The following is a 19,060-nucleotide window of genomic DNA, read 5'->3' on the forward strand; positions in this document are numbered from 1 at the left end:
AGCGCGGCCCGGCCCCGCTCGGCTCCGCTCCTCGCGGCCCCGCTCCCCGCCCGCCTCAGGAGCGGCGCCGGCAGCGGCCGGGGATGAGCAGGAGCCGCCCCGGGGCAAGGGTGCCGGCCCTCCCTCTGACGGGCAGCGGGAGGAACCAATCAGCGGCCACGCTGCTGCCCGGCGGGCCAATCAGAGTCTCTCCGACTCGTCCCGCCCCTCGAGTCATAGGGGGGCGGGCGGCGCGTGCGCGGCAGCCCGGCTGAGGCGGGGGCGGGTGGGCGGGAGGGAGGAGGGGGGGGTAGCGCGCGTGGCGCGCGCCATGGCGGCCAACGAGGACCAGGAGGTGAGGGGATGGGGGGAGGGGGGGGCTGCGTGCCCCCGGCCGCCATCTTAGGGACGGGGCACCCCCGGCCCTGCGGTCACCCTGAGGCGGGTGTGGGGAGGAGGAGGAGGAGGAGGAGGAAGAGGAAGGGGTGTGGGGGTGTGCTGGTGGGTAACGCCGTGCTCTGCCCGCCCCGCAGATGGAGCTGGAGGCGCTGCGCTCCATCTACGAAGGCGACGGCTGCTTCAGGGAGCTCAGCCCCGTGTCCTTCCAGTACCGGGTAAGGCGGCGCGAGGTTCGTCCACTCCATCCCCGGGCCCCAAAAATCAGCCCCTGTGTGTGGGAGCGCTGTCCTGCCGCTCCTTGAACCCCGACAGGCTCCGAGCCCTGACTGCTTCCCCGGGGAGCCTGCCCGCCGGCTGAGGAGCCTCCTCCCAGCAGCCTGCCTGCACTGCCCCTCTTGCAGCTTCTGGCAGTTTTCTCTAAAAAAAAGGTGCTAGATACCAAAATAGACGCTTGAAAATAATTGCACTTAATTTCGAGGAAATGTAGAATGAGCTGTAAGGAGAAGCCTTGGCATCGTGTTGATCAGGTGTTCTGTTGATCAAATATTTACTCCTGGATGCCCCTGGAGTTCAAAACTCAAGTCCATATAAATTGTCCTATGAGTATAAACTAATCTCTGAAAGACTATTCTAAAACAGCTTCTGTTGTTATTATATACTCAAATTATATACTCAACTTTATTCAAATTTGAAGACCTGGAAGTTGTTCTGGGCAGGGGCAGAGGCAGGTCTTTGTGGTGCCATGGAGCTTTACAGAGACGCCCGAAAATGCTCTGCGTTTGTGTTCCACACTGTAGCAGGGAGAAAGCATCTAAAGTCACCTTTTTGCAGCTCTCAAGTAACTTCAGAACGACATTGGTAACTGTAGCAAGCTAGGTTGATTTAATAAATAGTACTTGAATCCTGTTTTGTGTAAGTGCAGCATTCCTTCACTGATAGGACTGGTCTAAGTAAACTTAATTTTCTCAGAAGAGTGATTGTGACCTGCCTGCAAGTCCAGAGGATATTGTTCTACGTTTTGATAGATTTAGTTGCTTGTAATTTTTAAAAAACTGTCAAAAATTAGGAGAACTCAATTGAAATACCATAAAGCTTAGTGTCAGATGAAGGCAATAACACATTCCTGTGAAAGAAAACTTGTTTTATGAAAAGGCATAGTGCAAGTAAATGCATGACAAGGTCAAAGAATTAATATGCCATTTTTCTGAGCCTTATCTGTCTCAGACACGTCTCACACATAAAGATGTTTTGTAATCAGTGTGCTAAGAAAATGAGATGAAAGAAAGACTTTTGCAAACACTGGGAAAATGTAGTAACATCATTTGAAGTAAGGCTACTCTGTTTTTAGGTTGTGTTGACAGGAGGAGCATGGACGTGCAGCTTTCTGCATGGATTTGCTCAGTGTGCAGACAGTGCTTTTCCTGAGAAAGGGAGAACTGTAAACCACAGTACCAGTTTTCTTCTTGATACCACTGGGAACTGGATAGAAACAATGTAGGTGTTGTCTTGATAAATATTGCAGATGCCTGACTTAAAGTTTTATTTATTTCACCTCTAAAACAGGTGCTGCTAAATTTACGTCATTCTGCTGGCACAGACATGCAACTGAAATAACTTCAAAATACATGTATGTGTGTATATATATATGTAGAGAGAGAGAGAGAGTTAATTTGCTTTTCCTAGAGTAGAAACTGTAGGTTAGAGATGAATGTTCAAATCGTAAGTTTAATACTTTTTCTGGATAAAAGTTTTATTTTCATACTGGTAGCTTTATGAAAAGAGTTGTTACCTTAAATAATTTGGTTGGTCTTAGAGAAGTGAGAAACTTATGTATTGGCATTGCAGTTTTTAATGAGTGACTGGAAACTGTTGATTACTGATTTTTTTTTTTCTTTTTTCCTTCAGATAGGTGAAAATGGAGATCCAAAAGCCTTTCTAATAGAAGTTTCTTGGCCAGAAACATATCCACAAACAGCACCGATTTTATCTATGGATGCTTTTTTCAACAACACAATGTAAGTCCTTGTGACAGCTTCACTCCGTAGTCTTTTAAGTGAGGGCTTTTTGGTTGACAAGCTTTTCTTATTCTGTCTAGATCATCATTGAGTTTTATGATTTCTTTCAGATCTTCAGCTGTTAAACAAAGCATATTGGATAAATTGATGGTAGAAGTTGAAGCTAATCTTGGAACTGCTATGACTTACACACTTTTTGAATATGCCAAAGATAATAAAGAGCTGTTCATGGAAAATCAGCCTGTTAACACTGTGGTGAGTAAGTTTAGATTTTAATCTCTTCCTTTTAAAACCACAGAAATGGTTATTCCAACTCTGAATGCTTCATTGCTCTATCTTTAAGGTGTTAGTACATCGGGTACAAATGTGTTAGGTACGAACAGTGGCATGTAGTGTGGTACGGTGCCCCAGTGCTCAGTGGTCATAATTGTTATGCTTAATTGTTATTTTGCTGTCACTGCCAATGTTATGAGCTGTAGTTCTGTCTTACAAAGTGACATAAAAATGGAGGCATGGAGCAGAAGCAAAACTACAGAGAGCAGATGAAAGGTGTCTGCCTGGGGGCAAATTATTGAAAGCTTCCTGGGAAGTCGTGGATTGCATAAATGCACCTCTAGGGTCTTCAGTGAGTCAGGCTGAGTCTATTTTAGGCTTCTATGTTTTCCTTCTCATATTGCTTCCTGATGTGTAAGGATATTATTTGCCATTGTGGTGCTGCAGACTTGCTTTGAGGAAGAAGGAATGGTTTTCCTATTTTGGAAATCTGAATCCATTCAGATCAAACCCCATGATCAAATTTACAAAGTGTAAGAAGTGCCCCTTGCAGCTGTGAAAGGAAATAATTCCAGTCTCCTCCATGTGGTTCTGATTGTCATGATTGTGTGTTGATTAAAAGCTGCTGACAGCTGATGGCATTGCTGTTTTTTTGACAGTCAAGACATTTTACTATGTCAGATTCAGTAATCACACACAGAGCAGTCTGTGTTCGTACTCTGTATTATTACTGGCTTCTGAAGTACGATAGATGAACTAACATACAAAATACTAACAACAATTTTCATCCTTCTCAGACTTCTGTAAGCAATAGTATTGTGATTGGAACTCCCGATGGGCCAGCAAGTAAGAAAAAGGACAAAAAGGAGCAGTTATCCAAAACCCAGAAACGAAAGCTAGCTGACAAAACAGGTTCGTCTGCTATAGTATTGTTTTGCTTGAGCAGTATGAGACTCCAACTTTTACAGCAGTGGCATCTTCATTGAGTCAGAATCACTATTTATTTGCATGTAGGATTAACTGCTTTAAATCCGTGGTCTCTTGTTTTGTTTGGTTTGGTTTAGATTAATTAATTTTGCCCAAGATGTTTGTTCTGGCTGAAGCAACTTCCTAGACAGTAGGGACTTGAAGATGTTGTTGATTAATTTCATTTTTTATTTCAATTTGTGACAGAAGTGAAATTCTCAAACGTACTTTTTGGGACATCTAAAAATTCCCTTTCAACGAAAGGCGTATATTTTGTTGATGGGTCCAGATAAATAACTCACGTTATAAAAAAGTAATTTCTAAATGTAACCATTTGCTTTGTAACTCAAAATGAAATCTTTAGCTTGTATCTTCAAAATGGAGGTGTTTTTGTAGACACTACCCGATTTCAGTGAAACATGGCATTTTTGACAGAAAAATATTCAGTATTTTGACAAGTCCTGCTGACGACTTTTATGTGTTCAAACGTAATTGTTAATGATTGGGATAATATTATATTATTGCAGCAATAAATTATACCCCATGATAGTCATTTCTGTGTATCATTTATCTAATCTGAATGCATAACTGGCATTTTTAATATTGACCTTATTAGGGGAAATCTTTGTGAAGGAAAATCTTTGTAAAATTTTGTTCTTTTTCAGAATGTATCACTGGTAGTTAACCCAGCTCGTTTTAGAGTTGCCTTATAAATCAGGTGGACTGTCTTGAGTCATTTTTATTTAAACAGAATGACTTTGAAGAACAAGATATGTTCAAGACATTAACGTGTTGTTTTTTTTGTCTTCATGGCTTTGTAATGGTGGAATTAAGACTCCTGTCTCTTGAGAATTTTGTGTTGATTTTAAAGAAAGATAAAGGTTACCTGTAGCTTGTGTATTGAAAATAAAACCACCTTGTTCTGCAGATCACAAAGGGGAGCTTCCTCGAGGATGGAACTGGGTGGATGTAATTAAGGTAATGTGACTTTATGATATGCAGTATTATGAAAATACTGTCTATGTGCATTAAAATAATGTGTACTTATATCTGAAGAAAACTTACCTGATTTTTTTTCTTGCTTTTCTTCCTAACTTTGGGATTTGACTGTGGTGTCTGATTTGTTTCTATGTACATCCAGCATGTAAGTATTTTCAAGTTATCTTTTAATATTAAAAAGATTTACAAGAAACAGTAACAACTACTGCCCGTTTTAGGTTCTAATTCATGTATTTCTCATGCTCTATATTGGTTTTCCTTGCTTATCGGAAACCAGCGTAGCTGCTTGACAATTTTATTAACAAATGATTTTATTTCATACAATTATAATTAATTGTCAGCATAAAGGCCTAACACCACTTCCAGTTGTTAAATAACATTGAGCAAATGAGGATGGTGGTTTTAGGTAGAGTTCTCCCAAGTCAGAAGAGGCTATTTGTAGTGGGTGTTTTGGATTCCAGATACATTTCTCGATAGGTGCACTACGTTTAGTAATTAGAAACTTGGATTTAAAAAAAAAAGTTAATGTTTGCTTTTGTATTGTGCAAATTACTGTATGGAATCTCTTCTGGAGATGTGTGGAGATACATTTTTAGGTTACTGCATCTGTTTTATTTTGGAGAGATGAGAGTCTTCAAAGCAAATAGAGTGCCCTGAAGTTTTTGTTGTGGTTTAGGTTTTTTGTTTGTTTGTTTGTTTTGGTGTGTTAGTTTTGTTTTTATTTGTTTTAAATCAATTGCAGCACTTCATTTTGTATTTTTTGGAAGTAATTTGCAAAATGCATGAAGATAGTTTCAGGTTCAGGAAATAAGCTTATTTAGTGCTTAAGCTTAAGAAATAACTCGATGCATTTCAATCTCTTGATACAGTAGCACAATCAGTCTGTATTATTAATTAAAAATCCATGTGGTCTATGTAAGGTGGAAATGTTCTTATTTCCTAATAAATGGAATGGCAGTCTAAACTTTGAACACTTTCTTTTTGTGTCTCTTTTATAGTTAAGCAAAACTGGTTCTAAAGATGATGAATAAAGGACTTTGGTACAAGGACTCCACCTTTTAATACAGTGCAATTTTGGGTCACCATCTTTCTCTTAATAACTTTCTTATTTGTTGAAGTAAATATTTTATAAAGCTCAATTTCCTAACTCGTAAACTTAGTCATATAAGTTTATCTAGAGACTGTGGTCTTCTTTGGAAACAAAACTTGCCTTAAACGAAGGTAAAAATGTGACAAAGGATATAGAGAATGAATGTGCCGAAGTGAATAGTGCAGTGTTTAATAATTTATATTTTACTTTGTAGTAGAATCCTGTTATAGTGAACCCAGTGATACTGTAAACATTTCCTGATGTTCTTATTCCAATGGAAGAAAAAAGCACTATAACAGTGATTAGTTGCTTGACAGCATAATTCGTCAAAATAAATTATTCCATGGAAAGAAAAACCTTTGTCATTTGTTTATCTAACACAAATGTAGAAGGCGAACATAAAAATTGTTGCATCATAATACTGACTAGAATTTGCAGTTCTGTTTTCAGTAGTTATTGGCTAAAATAGCAAATACTATTGAAAGCAAAGACAAGTCCACTCAAAAGCGAGTGGTTACAACATGAATGTTTTATCCTCTACGGCATGTATCTGTGTGTCTTTTCTCCAGTGTGCATCCTTATAGAAGTTCGTGTGTCTTAGGGGAGGGAAGAGTGCTATCTTGTGTGTCTCAGTGAGTGTTGGGGTTTTGTAGCTCTTTTGTTGGAGAAATGATTATTCTTTGGAGAGGTTTGCTGGCGGAATGGTAAAACAGTGGGTCAAGTCAGCACTCTGACAAATGTGTTGGGAAAACGTTTTTTTCCTAGTCTGCTCTCGTATCAGAAAGAGATGTCATCTTTACCATATGAATGGTTATTGAATACAAGATGCCTTAATGTCCTTTATTATTTTTGTTTGATTTGAGATGAACTTTAATAAATACCTATTTATCTGCTGTGGTATGTGTTTGTTTTTTCCTGTTGTACATATTGTACTTTTGAGGCTGCATTTGAATTTGCAAAGGATTTTCTCTTACCAAGAAAGTGTTCCTAACAATTGACAGATTATTTTCCCTCTTACAGTATATGTTTGTGTTCTTCAGGGTAGCTGTGTTTGTTACTAATAAGAGAATAATCATCCCACTAAGAAACACGGGAAAACAGCCATCACACCAAGTCCAGTGCCTCTTTGAAAGAGTGCAATCTGCTGCGTGAGCTATGCACAGCACGTAGTGAAACGAACGTTGGGCTGGGTGCTCTGATCAGTGGTGCTGAGACAAGAGCCTGTGCAGCCAATACAGGACAGCTTACACAGCTGTCAAGTTAGGACTTCAGCTGATGAAGAGGAAGTGTTTTTCCTCCTGCTTAGGTCAAGGGAGCTTATACACAACATACACTCCTACAGCTCTCTTATTCTCTTAAATTCCTTCTTTTATCAGAGGAGGATAGACTAAATATACTGCAAAGTTACTGCTTGTCTGTACGATATAAATATAAAGAAAAAAGTTCTATGAAATGCCGTGACTGCAGATGAAGGGAAAAAAATTAATTTCTTCTATGTTTTCACTCTTCTGAAGAAACTGAAGAGGTCTGGAAGAAATATGGTCTGCGCTGCCATTGTCCAATAAGAAAGGGTAGTTTTTACTGAAACTGTAGAGTTACAGTGGGAAGATGTGTGCCTTTTTAATAAAGAAAACTATCGATTCTTAACAAATGCTTGATTTTGGAATATCTGGTTACTTTTTGAACTCCAATCACATTTAGTAAAGCCTAGTAAAGTACACAAGGTAGGACTTTATCCAAATGTTGTGGTCTTCTGTTTGACCTAGAGCGGAGGCTCGTGGCTGCAACCCGAGCAGGAGTAACACTGCAGGGAGAAGGTGGTGTTGCCTGTGATCCGGTAACAGGGAAGGGCGTTGAGTTTTTGTCTCTGCCAGCATCGGAGTGTGTACGGCTTTCGCTATTCAAATTCTCTCCAAGGGGAATTGACTCGTCTTTGCTAGTATCCTTGGTGTCTAAATGGAGTTGCCATGACAATTTGTCTGAATAGATTAGTTAAGGAGCATGGGGGAAGGACAAAATAAGAACCATATCTTGCTTTTACGAAGCTACCATGTGTAACAGTAAACTTGTTAACCTTGTGAAATGCCTGATATTTCAGCTTTTTGTCTGCCTTTAAATCACGTGCTCTTAGGAAGATGCCCTAGCAATCTCCTCTGGTTCTGCTAGCAGGGATTTAGAATGTGTATTCGGAAGTCTACTTTCAGGGGAGTCGTTTTGCTTTGGGAATACTTGTGTCAGTTCTTCCTTTCTGTGTAAAATTTGAAAGGTAATTTCTGTTTGACCGTTTTATATTACGACATGATAGCTGGAAGTGGGCCAGAAAAAATCTAGGTACTCGGTGTTATGGAGAAGCCTGTGCACTGGAAACTGAGGGGAGGGAAAATGATGATTTTTAGTAAGAAAGACACATCAGTGTCTCTGAAAATGAGACACCTATAAATAGAGAACGTGACTAGGGAGTGACTGAGTTTTAAACACTGCTGGAAAATACCTTGTTCCCCTTTTTTTAAGTAAACTAATGTCGCAGGCAGTGGAAAAACTGATTTGTACTTCATTTCTGTAGGGCAAGAGTCACTTAGATTACAGGGCTGCACCATTTATTTAAATTTTCTGGTTTTGAGCTTTGGTTGGAGAGAGAAGATAAATGTCCTAGTAGCAGTAAAGTAGAAGTAGTAGGGCCCAGGACGCAGGATGATTAAAAAGGGATTTGTCAGTCTGGAAATGTTCCATAACGCACGTACATGACTGGTTTTACTGAAGCATTAGAGGCATTGGTTGAAGGGACTTCAAAAATAATAGTAATTTTTATGCGTGACGGTATTGCAGTAAGCACTTGGCAAAGCCCTTCTGCTTAAGCAAAGAAGAAAAAACATAAGTAAGCTTTCCCCCCCTTCTCAAATAAATCTCAAAGGTTTTCCTCGGAAAGACTTGGTGCAGAAAATGGAGGTGGTGTTTAAATGAAGTTTTTAATCTTTTAAACTGCAATTTAACTTAAAATATCGCTTTCCTTCTTAAGCCTTTCAGCATGTATCTGAATTGGCTAATATTTCGAATGCTTTGGAAAGCTGTTGTTTTGTGATCAGTTCGCTCCCTGTTGAACAAGGATTAAATTCTAAGAATTTACTGTTACAGTTCTGTCTTAACACCTAAAATGACTTAAATGAATTTGCTAAGTTCTCCAACTCAAATGTTCTGGTTCTTAAAGTTTTAGTAGTATATGTAGTTTAAACTCTTCAAACCCCAGCATTTTGTGGTTTGTTTGCTTGTTATTTAGAAGGGGGGTGTCCCCTGAAATGTCATTTTCCCCCACCCATTTCTGTTTTTGTTTTTTCTGCCAAGAAAAGCAGAGCTGATCGTGAAATCAAGGCTGCTGCCTTCTGCAGTGCCACCGCAGCTGGTGGGGTGTGAGGTGGGTAGTTCTCGCTCATCAGTTGGGTATGCTTTGAGATTTTGGGGACTAAAAGAAGGATAAGGGGGAAAAACATCATTTCTTGGTGCCCAATGTTTGGTAGAATAGCAGAGGGAGGAGGCTATCCTCTTTTTAGCTGAGGCAACACAAGTGGTTCCAGATTGTGGAACCAAGTTCACACGGTGAAGTTGGTGCAGTGAAACTCATGTGAGCTGGGCTGCACCAAGAATAGTTCTCTGGAAATTGTTTCCTTCGGCTGTGCTGCGTGGCTTATGGGATGGCACCCTCAGCGCTTGTGCTCAGCGGTGGAATGAAGGGGGAAGGAGATGTTCGTTCAACAGATAAAATAACAGAGGTGTGAGAACTCTGGAAGGATCAGAGGAGGAAATGGAGAGGGAAGGAAGCACACAGGAGATAAAACTTTTTATTGCTGCAGGGCAATAAAACGCAGCAAAAAGCAAAGCTTACAGCTGTGGAGCTATACACTTCAGAAGGTTGGGATATGGCAGAAGACAAGAGGTTCATAGATTTTCTATTATTGACACCTATTTTTTTCACCAACGTAGCTTTGGCTTTGTCTCAGAACGGGGCTCTTAAATGGTTGTGAGAAGAACTTCTCGTCGTCTCACTGCTACGCTTCCTGTTACTCTTTCAAGACCGTCCAAGTAACCTCTGAAAATCTGTTGTGCTGTTAGTTAAGACAAAACGTGTTGACCAGCACTGTAAAAACATGTCAGAATGTTTGGCAAGGATGAAAGAATTAACTGTTTCCTCTCTCGTTTTCATTAAGAGCAAAGTGAGGAGTGACTCCAGATAGCTGAATTACACAAGACACATGAGAGTGCAAATGCTGGTACCAGTGTCCTATGTAAGACTGAAAGTTCATCCATCTACTTTAAAGTTTTACGTAGGTATTCCATGCCACGGTGTCTGAGCATTCATGCCTATTATTCATAGTACGTGTTTTAAGTACTCACATTTACAGTATGGCAGAAATTTGAAAACCCTGTGATTGCGTACTGCAAGTTGCTAGCTCTGGGATCCAATAAAGTCACACCAGTGACAGACAGCCAAACTCTATCTGCACTACCTTAGTGGAGGGCACTGGGCTTGTGTGGGTATCTCTGAGGACATAATTTCATGCCCAGGATCTTTATTACCAGTAATGACCGGTAAAAGGAGTTATTCTGGGATGAGCTTGGAAGATATCATACAAGAAAAGATAATCTTTCCTTCTAAAACAAGTGTCTGTTACAGTGTCACCCAGAGGCAATAACCATAGTCTAGTATGGAGTCAGTGTTCAGAGCGGGATCTCACTTTAAGTCATATAAGTGTCACCAGTAATGCATTTTATGATTTCCTGGAGGAAAAACAAGTGCAAAGACAGCATTACTATCTAAAGAGGTGCTCTCTCCACCACAGGGAACCATATGATATCTACTTACAGAAAAGCTATGGTTCAGTTGACCTTGAAGAGAGATTTTTATAATAATAGTACAGGGAAATTGTAGCTTCCCGTTGATAAAAGTCTAATGGAAAGTATACAGCTTCAGTAGATGGGTAATACATTTTCACAGCATTATCAATTTTATATTCTTCTCTGAAGATCAGTGCTAGAATATTACCAAGTTTCAGTTAACTGGCGTACAGCATATGATTATTTTTTCCCCTCATTCCATGTCTTTAGACAATAAAAGTACAGCATGTAGTATAGAAGCTTATTTCCTCGATTAAAATTGTGCTAAAGTCACAAATACACACAAAGTGAGGAAATCAGTCTTGTTCAGAGGTAAGGACACGCCAAAATTAAAGCTACCCACGTGACGTTTATGTGAAAAAGAATGCACAGAACGATTTCCTTACGTGACTACGTGCTTCACTGCCAGTAGTTTCCAAGCAGATGCTTCATGCTTTGCTTCCTAGTGTCCCTGCTAGTTGGAAAGTATGACAAAGACCTGAGTTTTTCTATGCTCCTAAATTGGAAAAGGAAAGAAGACTTTCACTTTGTGGAAGTAAATAAATTAGCAAAGCTGTCCCTGGAAGAAAGTGGACATTTGAAAAAGAATGTCCAGGTGCAGAGGCAAAGGAGTCTGATTTAATAAAACTGACTGGACCTGAGCAGTATTAGTGTCTGTTTCAGTCCATGTCCATGCAGTGAAACTGTGGCATATAAATGCTTATGGATAATTTTAGGTTAATTATGTAGCTATAATCCATGTGATTAAGCATTGCTTTCAGTAAAATTCATGTTATAGCAGTCAGTGCAGATTCAGTATATTCTGTTAATGAGCTCTAGTGGTATCCTTTTCATAGGATGGAAGGAAATACACTGCTTACCTCTGCAAAGAAAGAAATGTACGGGCAAGCTGTCCACAAAGGCTACCTGGACGTGGTTAACACATTGCAATCAGTATGAAAAAGTTAAAAGGGAGAAATTCTACAAGATGATTGTGGATCCGCTATTTTCAGATGTTCCATTCTTGCTTATTTTGATATTTTAAATGTTTTGGATACAAGCAGATGTTAGCCTATCAGCCAATGTGCATGCATGTGTTGAGTGCCTGCTAAGTCAGGTGATTTGAAGAGCTGATGAGGAAGAACTTTTATTCCTTTCCTTTGGTTTCTAGCCTACATTTTTCTATCCTACAGTAGCAAGACTTGTAGAGGTTGTATACATTCTTCCTCGTGGTTCAGAAGTCTTCTCCCTCTTTGGGTGCAGAGTAGCATTAATGAGATATATGAATATTTGAATCTCTTCTAATAATTCATAGTGATACTCATACACTTGGGCTTTATCTCAGGTTCTGCTCAATATTTTGTTTTAGTTTTATATTAATCGGTTCTTTCACCTCCTTGTTTTTGTAGTGAGAATTTACTCAGCCCGGAGGACGGGCAGTTTTAGGGTACTGCCTTCTTCAAACGCCTATAGGCAAAGTAGTGCTGGACAATATTTATTTACAGCAGCCTTTGATAGGCATGTGATAACCTGTAACCTCGCTGATGTTTTATAAATGTGTTGACAGCTGATAAGGACAGAGTCTGGTTCAACCCACCCACCTGAGGCTGCTTTCACTGCCTCTCAGCGGAATACCCGTGTCTGGGAAAGTTGCACAAATTTTGGTGAGTGTTAGCAGAGGCCCCTGGGTGGATGCCTCCCTCCTTTGGTAACAGCAGCCGATACTGGAGCAGAATGCCTGCTGTTGGTGTAAGCAAAGAGACCGTGTCTATAAACCACCAATAGCGGAATCTGCGTGGGTCGTCCTTCCAAGAAAAAGCAATGATTGCTTATCTGTGTACCGCTGGTGGATTTTGTTTGTTTTCACAGCACCTGTTCCGTTTGGCAGAGAACCTCAGAAGTCTGCACGTAAGCTGGAGTGCTGCTGTGTACAGATCTCTGTTAGCTCTGGGCATTTAGTGTCTGGGCTTCTGAGCCTAGGCATATGTGCAGCTACCTGGGGAGTGGATGAATAGAACAGATGTGTTCTTTGGTGCGGGCATTTCATAGAGTGCTCTGGGATGTGTCTGTAGTGATTAGCAAACCACATGCTGGGTAACTGTACTCTGTACAGCTCTCAGGTGCTGGACGAAGTTGGGGGAAGGCTGAGGAAGGTCAGTCCTCTTTAGTTACTGGATGAGGTTAAAAGTCGGAGTATCCAGAATGCAAGCACAGCCACAACATATACCATTGCCCAAAATATGCCAGTCTGTGCAGTATGGAGGACCAAAAGTGTACGTAATTCGTGTGGATAGCATCTTCTTCACAAAACATTGTTGGAGAGTGTACAACCATCATTTATACCTTCTTTGCTTGATTGTCATAACCAGAGGCATCAAGTTCAACTTCTTGAACTTTTGATCTCCCCTGTGAGCTCTCCTTAGGCTGGAAGAGATTCAAAGCCGCCCGATGTGAGAGAAACAGTCAATAGCCAGAAAATTTGCTCCTGTTGATGTGTACAATTGGTTGTACTGTTTAGTCCTTGTCCTATATGTAGTGTCTCCAACCTGAAGTGAAATTAGAATTTAAAAAAACAAAACACCTCCAGAAGACAGGAAAAGCTTGGTTGTTAAACACAAATGGAGGGTAAAATTTTATGTATTTTTTTTTAATTATTATTTTTTCCAGTGAATAGCCTAGTAACCGCATACTGAATCACAGAGGTGCAGACTGGAAGGAACCTCTGGAAGTCACCTGGTTTGACCTCCCTTTTACAGGAGGGCTGGTGGCAGTGCTGCAGCAGGTCACCAGTGCCTTTTATTCACCGTGTGTTGACATCCTCAAAGAAGAGATTGCACAACCTCCCAGGACAGCTTGTTTCCTTGTTACTGCTGCCAGGTGGTACTATTAGGAAGTGAACAGCAGCACTGCAGGGAACTCCCAGAGCAGGAACCAATCTTGCATTTTCAGTACCACTCCCTAAGAGTGTGAAAGTATTTTGAAAAAACAGTTACTGTTTTTCTGCTTAATCTGAACAAATGTGCCAAGACCCATAAAACCAAACAATTACTTTCCTGCTTTGAGGGACAGCCTGTTACAAAATAGATGGTAATGTCTATAAACGTGAAGTTCATTTGGGGCAGTACAATCTTTGCTGAGTAGAATTTAGTTATCTTTAGAACCCTGCTCATTTAGAAGTTACAATTAAGAATTAAATTATATTTTGGATACTATTTTTCAGTTATCTCCTTCCCTAGCCGCCTCCTCCGTAAAACACTGTAAGCTTCTAGCTGCCTTGTTGCTGCAAAACTGATGTAATAAGCTGGTATAACAGCATGTTGCTAATGACAATAGTTTCCCTCTAGAAATACAAAACTTGAAAACAGTTTAGACCAGAGAAAAAGAAGATGTGCTAGAAAACAAAATACTTCTATTCTGCTCCCTCCTATAGGAAAAATAAATAAATATTTTTCCTGCTGTGCTTCTAATGTATTATTTTTTTCACATATTGGTAGCAATAATTCTTACTTTTGAGCTCAGTATGTTGAGATCTGGTGTGTATTTACCAGAGAAACCCGTGTGTATCAGTGGAGGTGAGATGGGAAGTGTGAAAGAAATGCTGCAACCTAAGCAAGCAGAGCAACTCAATGTTGCAATGGAGGTGTTTGAGAACCATTAATTACAAAATTCAACAATCACAACTAACTAACAGGTGGGTAGATAGTAGTTTTCTTTGCTGTTTGAAGATTGTTGAGAAGCCAGCGTAAATAACCCCTCATCTCATGGACTCCATACGTATTGTTCTTCTGTTTTCTGCACAGAATTCAGGATTCTGGAACCTTGGAAGTCTACAATTTGCTGATAGCCACAGAAGAGTGACTTGAATATTTGTGAACAACTCCTACTGTTGTCATTCCATTGATTTATTTTTTAATCCTTTTTTCCGAAAAGTGCTGTAAGAAATTGCAGAGACTGTCTCGTGGAATTTTGTGGTTTCACAATGAAAGAAGGGGAAAGCAATGACATAGGGCAGAACAACATCAATTAAAAGAAAATGGAAGGTTTCAAACTTCTATGTAATTCATCTGCATTGTCATTAAACTCTTCCACAAAAGAAAAAAGTGGGCAGCTTATGGAAAAGTAATTTTTACTCAGAAACTTCTAAGCATGGTAAGAATTTTTAATCTAAGGATTTGAATCGCTTATGATAATATTTGTCAATTTTAGTATACAAAAGCCCTTATTCTTAGCTTAGTTACAGGATAGCATGTCTATGTATACTCATTGTATAAAGTAGGTCATATTGCAGACACAAAACAGTCAAAATGATTTTTAAGTAGGTGGAGTGCTGTCAAAGAGAGTTATAGACTTTACTATGAAGAAAGTTGTTTACCTGATATGAATGTAATTTTAGAGTATTATGACATTCTGTACTCCAGTCTTGTTCTTCAGGAATACAGAGGAACAACTTTGACTTCGCTTTCCAGAAAGTTTCTGGAAAATCTAGTTGTCGTAAGGATTCAAACGACATATTAATGAAGCTTTTGCCAAAAGCTATTTGTCATTAATGTATATAAATAAATAAATAAATAAATTTGTAACTAAAAATAAACTATGCAACACACAGTGAGAAATGCACTGATTAACATGGTTCAAAACCTGTGTTGTTGTGTTCTCCCTTTATTTCAGCTCCGTAGGCTGAAATCCTCTCTGCAGTGCTGTCTGCATAACAAATCCACAGTGTAATATCAAGGTTCCTCATCAAGTTCTAATACGTGTTTTCACAAAGTCCAGTTCTCCTATTATACACCCATTTTATGGATGGCATTTTTAGAGGAGTGAAAGCTGCGTGATTACTGCTATGCAAACAACATTGTCATGCCTAAGGCTGCTGTACTGCTCACTAGAGTAGGCCACTAACAAATTTGATCTTTTTATGTAACAACATATTAGCCAGGACCTGAAAGCTGCTTTTAAATTCAACATGATACATCAAACATGACTGAAATAACCATTTTCAACTATATTCAACTATATTTTTGAAGTTATTATACTTCAAGGGAGCAATCAGGAGTTAGTTAACCCATGCAAATTCACAGTAGGGCACCTATTTGAGCAGTGAGCTTCTGTAGAGCAGTTCAATTTTTATGATTTCAGGATTAAATGTCAGCATTAATGTCCTCAGTCTTCATGAGGATACAATGCACGTATCTTCAGAAATTATAATTAGACTATTCAGATTAGTGAATTTAGTTCAGTTAGAATTTTTTAGGTTTGTTATTAATATGATACTTGCAGAAAGTATGACCAGCAACTCCTTGAGCAGTGTAAATGAAGGAGTTTCTGACTTACCGTTGATCACCACTACCTCTACAGCCATAATTGCAACTGGCATGTACCCTGCCATAAATGACAAGACAGATGCATATGTGAATACCTGTTTAAAGGTATTTGATATATATACATAGTTTTTTTTCTACAATAAGCGAAACTTGTATATTTATCTGCTTTGCATTTTTGAACATCAGATGCACCATCGTCTTGGTCAAAGATTGAACTGCAAAAATTTCTGGAGGATAAAAATCAGTCAATGCTGAGAAATAAACTCCTACTATAAAGGTAAGAAATCAGCCCTAAGGAATCATCCTGCAGCCTAAATGTAGTAGAGCCATTCATTAATTGTTTGCAAATAATGTTTAACATGAAATCTGAATTTATCAGGTGGATTAATTATAAAAGCTCAAAAACTGAGCTTTTAACTATGGTTGTTTTGTTAATCCTAATTTCACGGCGTGATGAAAGTTCTCCAACTCCAAAAGTTGTAAGGGTTGGGGGATCTTTTTTATTTAATTTAGGGGTTCCATTTTTTTCTTTTTTTGTGAGGGTACAGTAAGTGCTGGCTTTACTGTATAAAGAAAGTACGTGTTTTAAACCTAGAGTATGAAAGAAGAAGAGGGTAATGAAATAAATTCTTAACTGATACACACGCTAAGAAACCTGTTGGATTGGCTTTTGTACTGTATGAAGATCAGGGTTGTATTTGTTCCCTTTGCATGTGTGTTCCTTTTTTTTTCTCATTACTCAAAATCTTTTGTTGGGCAAAAACCTGATGATGCTGTCATCACAGGGAGATTATAAAAGAATAACATTAATTACAGGTATAATTGAAAGAATACAACTAACTGAAATAAATAGAAGAAAATGCTAAGTGTTGCATCTCATGGGGAGTCAAAAGAGGCACTTCTGACTGAAGAAGCAGTGCAGATGGATGACTAGCAGGCAGGTGTTGCTTAACACTTTTTGGGAACTGGCAAATCATCAAAAGAAAATATAACTGAAATGTACTGTAACAAAGAATCAAACTCCAGCAGATCCTGCTCATCTGAAATGTTTAATGTGTCATCCTCATTCCTCGAGCGTAAACCTGCTCGAATGTGATGAATAGCTGCAGCTTCTCAACCACCAGTACAGACTGGATAAAACTTTGTTTCAAGTATTTATAAACTGCAGCCTTCCAGGTTAGTACTTAGTTCCTTTAGTTCTGAAGTTGTTTGGTAGAGGAATAAATGTTTTTTCTTCCAGTCCATTAAGGAGATTATTTTTCATTAGTCTGAAATTGCTTCACTCCTTTAATCATTGGAAGCTTTATTGCTAAGCCCTTGCATGAAAGAAATACTAAGTCTGAAAAGTTTCTTTCAACATTCCTGCCTGCAAATGAATAGTAACTTTATTTAAATGAGAAACAACACTTTTCTCTTTATATTATGAAGTGCAGTATTAGAAGGTATCATTTAAAGGAAAACTTCTCTTGAATCTTTATTAGTAATGCCCGTATCAAGATCATCAAATAGCCATGTGAGATTTTATCTCCCATTTTAGAGATGAGGCCCATGTGAGATGTGTACTTATTAAAACAGAGGCACTGGGACTATATTGCCTATCTGCCAAACTGTGCAGCACCTACCTGAAGTAACTGCGTTTTTTAATTATGTTTTATGATTAGAGCAGCTTCTTAATTTTCTGGTAAGTTCCCCAGCTTGTCTTTTACTTGTCTTCATGGCACATTTTACAGGTAGGTTTTCAGCAATGATCCTACATGCAGGTAGCAAGCTTCGAGCAAATGGCTGAGCTCTTTCCAGGATGTATGTAAGATATTTCAGGAATATGCACCTCTTGCTCTCGGACAGGAAGCATCTACTGAACTTCTTACACAGGTGAGACTAGAAACCCAAAATGAGGAGAAGGTCACAGCTGGAATGATTAGCAATGCATTATTTCTTAAAAAGAGGAGAAATTTTAATTTCAGTGATAAAATGAGTTAGGGACATCACCAGTTTTGGCACTCTGCAGAAACCTGTGGTGGGATAACTAATACCTAAGTGAGCGTGTTACTGCTGTAATAAATAGTAAAGTAGAACCTCAAAGATGTTAGTTCTCCATAACCATAAATGCCTTTTCCTGTTCAATGTACTGTTCAGTCCATTAAGCGTATGTAACTCCTACAATCTCCAGGCTTCTGTTTGGGCCCTGCTAGGGGAGCAAAATGCCTGGACTTTGGCCAAGCAAAATAAAATACATGCTGTGAAATTCTGTTTAACTGCAGAGAATGAAATTACTACTGCAGAATAAGCTTAATAATGCAGTAATAATCTACCAGCAAAAGTTTCACTGGGGAGAATCAATGTCATTTTAAATCCTTGAGGAGGCATGATGAGTTAGAGTGATGTTGAAGGCTGAAATTATGTCATCCCTAATTTGTGCTGGATACCCCACTTCACCAGCAATTTCATCAGAAACAGTGGCACTGGCATGAAATTAAGGCAATGCAAATCGAGAATCAAAATCTTATAAGCAGTTGTTCATTTATGTTTAATTAAGATCTGTTTCTGCTCATTTATTGCTATTAATTCTTTGCATTAGTAACAAACTCAGCTGTGTCTCACAAATCTGAAGAAGCCAAGGGAAGTATTAGGTACGGCCTAGAGCACCTTTTTCTTTCAGCTGCAAAATGAGATCTGAGTGGACTCATTGGGGTTTCAGGCATGATTTTCTATTATATGAACTCACAGACAAAGCATTGTATTGATATGTTGAGAAAAGGTTTAACACAAGATACCATGCATCAAGTTTTGGCTTCTTATGTTAGTTCTTTCCTTCAATCTTTATCTTAGATCAATTTTCTTGTCTGTGGTATGGGCTCCGGACTTCACAACATAATTTGTAAAACGACATTATTGAGCACAAATCTGCTCTGTGCTTCTGCCTATCCCACCCCCTTCATCTCCTCTCTTTTATCTCAGTGAAATGGGTTTGCTCATTACTTGTCTGAAGAGATGTTATTTTCTTTTCTTGCTGCAACCCTAAAGCTGTCTGGTAGAAACAGTAATACTTAAGCTATCGTCTAGGGTTGTTAGAAAATAATTTAGTACGACTTGTGCAGAAAGTCTTATTTATCAGTGTACTGGATATAATGCTGACATTACTTTGTTGTAGC

At 39.1% G+C, this 19,060-nt stretch overlaps 1 protein-coding gene across 2 annotated transcripts; it reads left to right on the plus strand.

Annotated features, from left to right (window-relative positions):
- The first annotated feature begins 281 nt into the window (after positions 1-281).
- Positions 282-6,616, plus strand: RWDD4 (RWD domain containing 4). 2 transcript variants are annotated; one of them, XM_032187415.1, is made up of 8 exons: positions 282-334; positions 513-593; positions 2,284-2,393; positions 2,504-2,648; positions 3,464-3,578; positions 4,561-4,610; positions 4,774-4,776; positions 5,630-6,616. In XM_032187415.1, exons 1-8 carry the CDS (start codon positions 311-313, stop codon positions 5,660-5,662), a joined length of 561 nt encoding a protein of 186 aa, XP_032043306.1. In that variant the 5' UTR covers positions 282-310; the 3' UTR covers positions 5,663-6,616. The 2 variants fall into 2 exon arrangements, with proteins under 2 accessions (XP_032043306.1, XP_032043307.1); XM_032187416.1 differs by lacking the exons at positions 282-334; positions 513-593 and adding an exon at positions 1,760-1,872.
- Positions 6,617-19,060: the final 12,444 nt, after the last annotated feature.

Source organism: Aythya fuligula, chromosome 4, assembly GCF_009819795.1.
Source record: "Aythya fuligula isolate bAytFul2 chromosome 4, bAytFul2.pri, whole genome shotgun sequence".
NCBI classification, from domain to species: Eukaryota; Metazoa; Chordata; class Aves; order Anseriformes; family Anatidae; genus Aythya; species Aythya fuligula.

Excerpts from the sequence above, each read along its gene's own strand:
- RWDD4 (XM_032187415.1), top strand. The coding sequence starts at position 311 with ATGGCGGCCAACGAGGACCAGGAG. Across the intron at positions 594-2,283 it reads CCGTGTCCTTCCAGTACCGG|ATAGGTGAAAATGGAGATCC; the intron begins GTAAGGCGGCGC and ends TTTTTCCTTCAG. Across the intron at positions 2,649-3,463 it reads ATCAGCCTGTTAACACTGTG|ACTTCTGTAAGCAATAGTAT; the intron begins GTGAGTAAGTTT and ends CATCCTTCTCAG.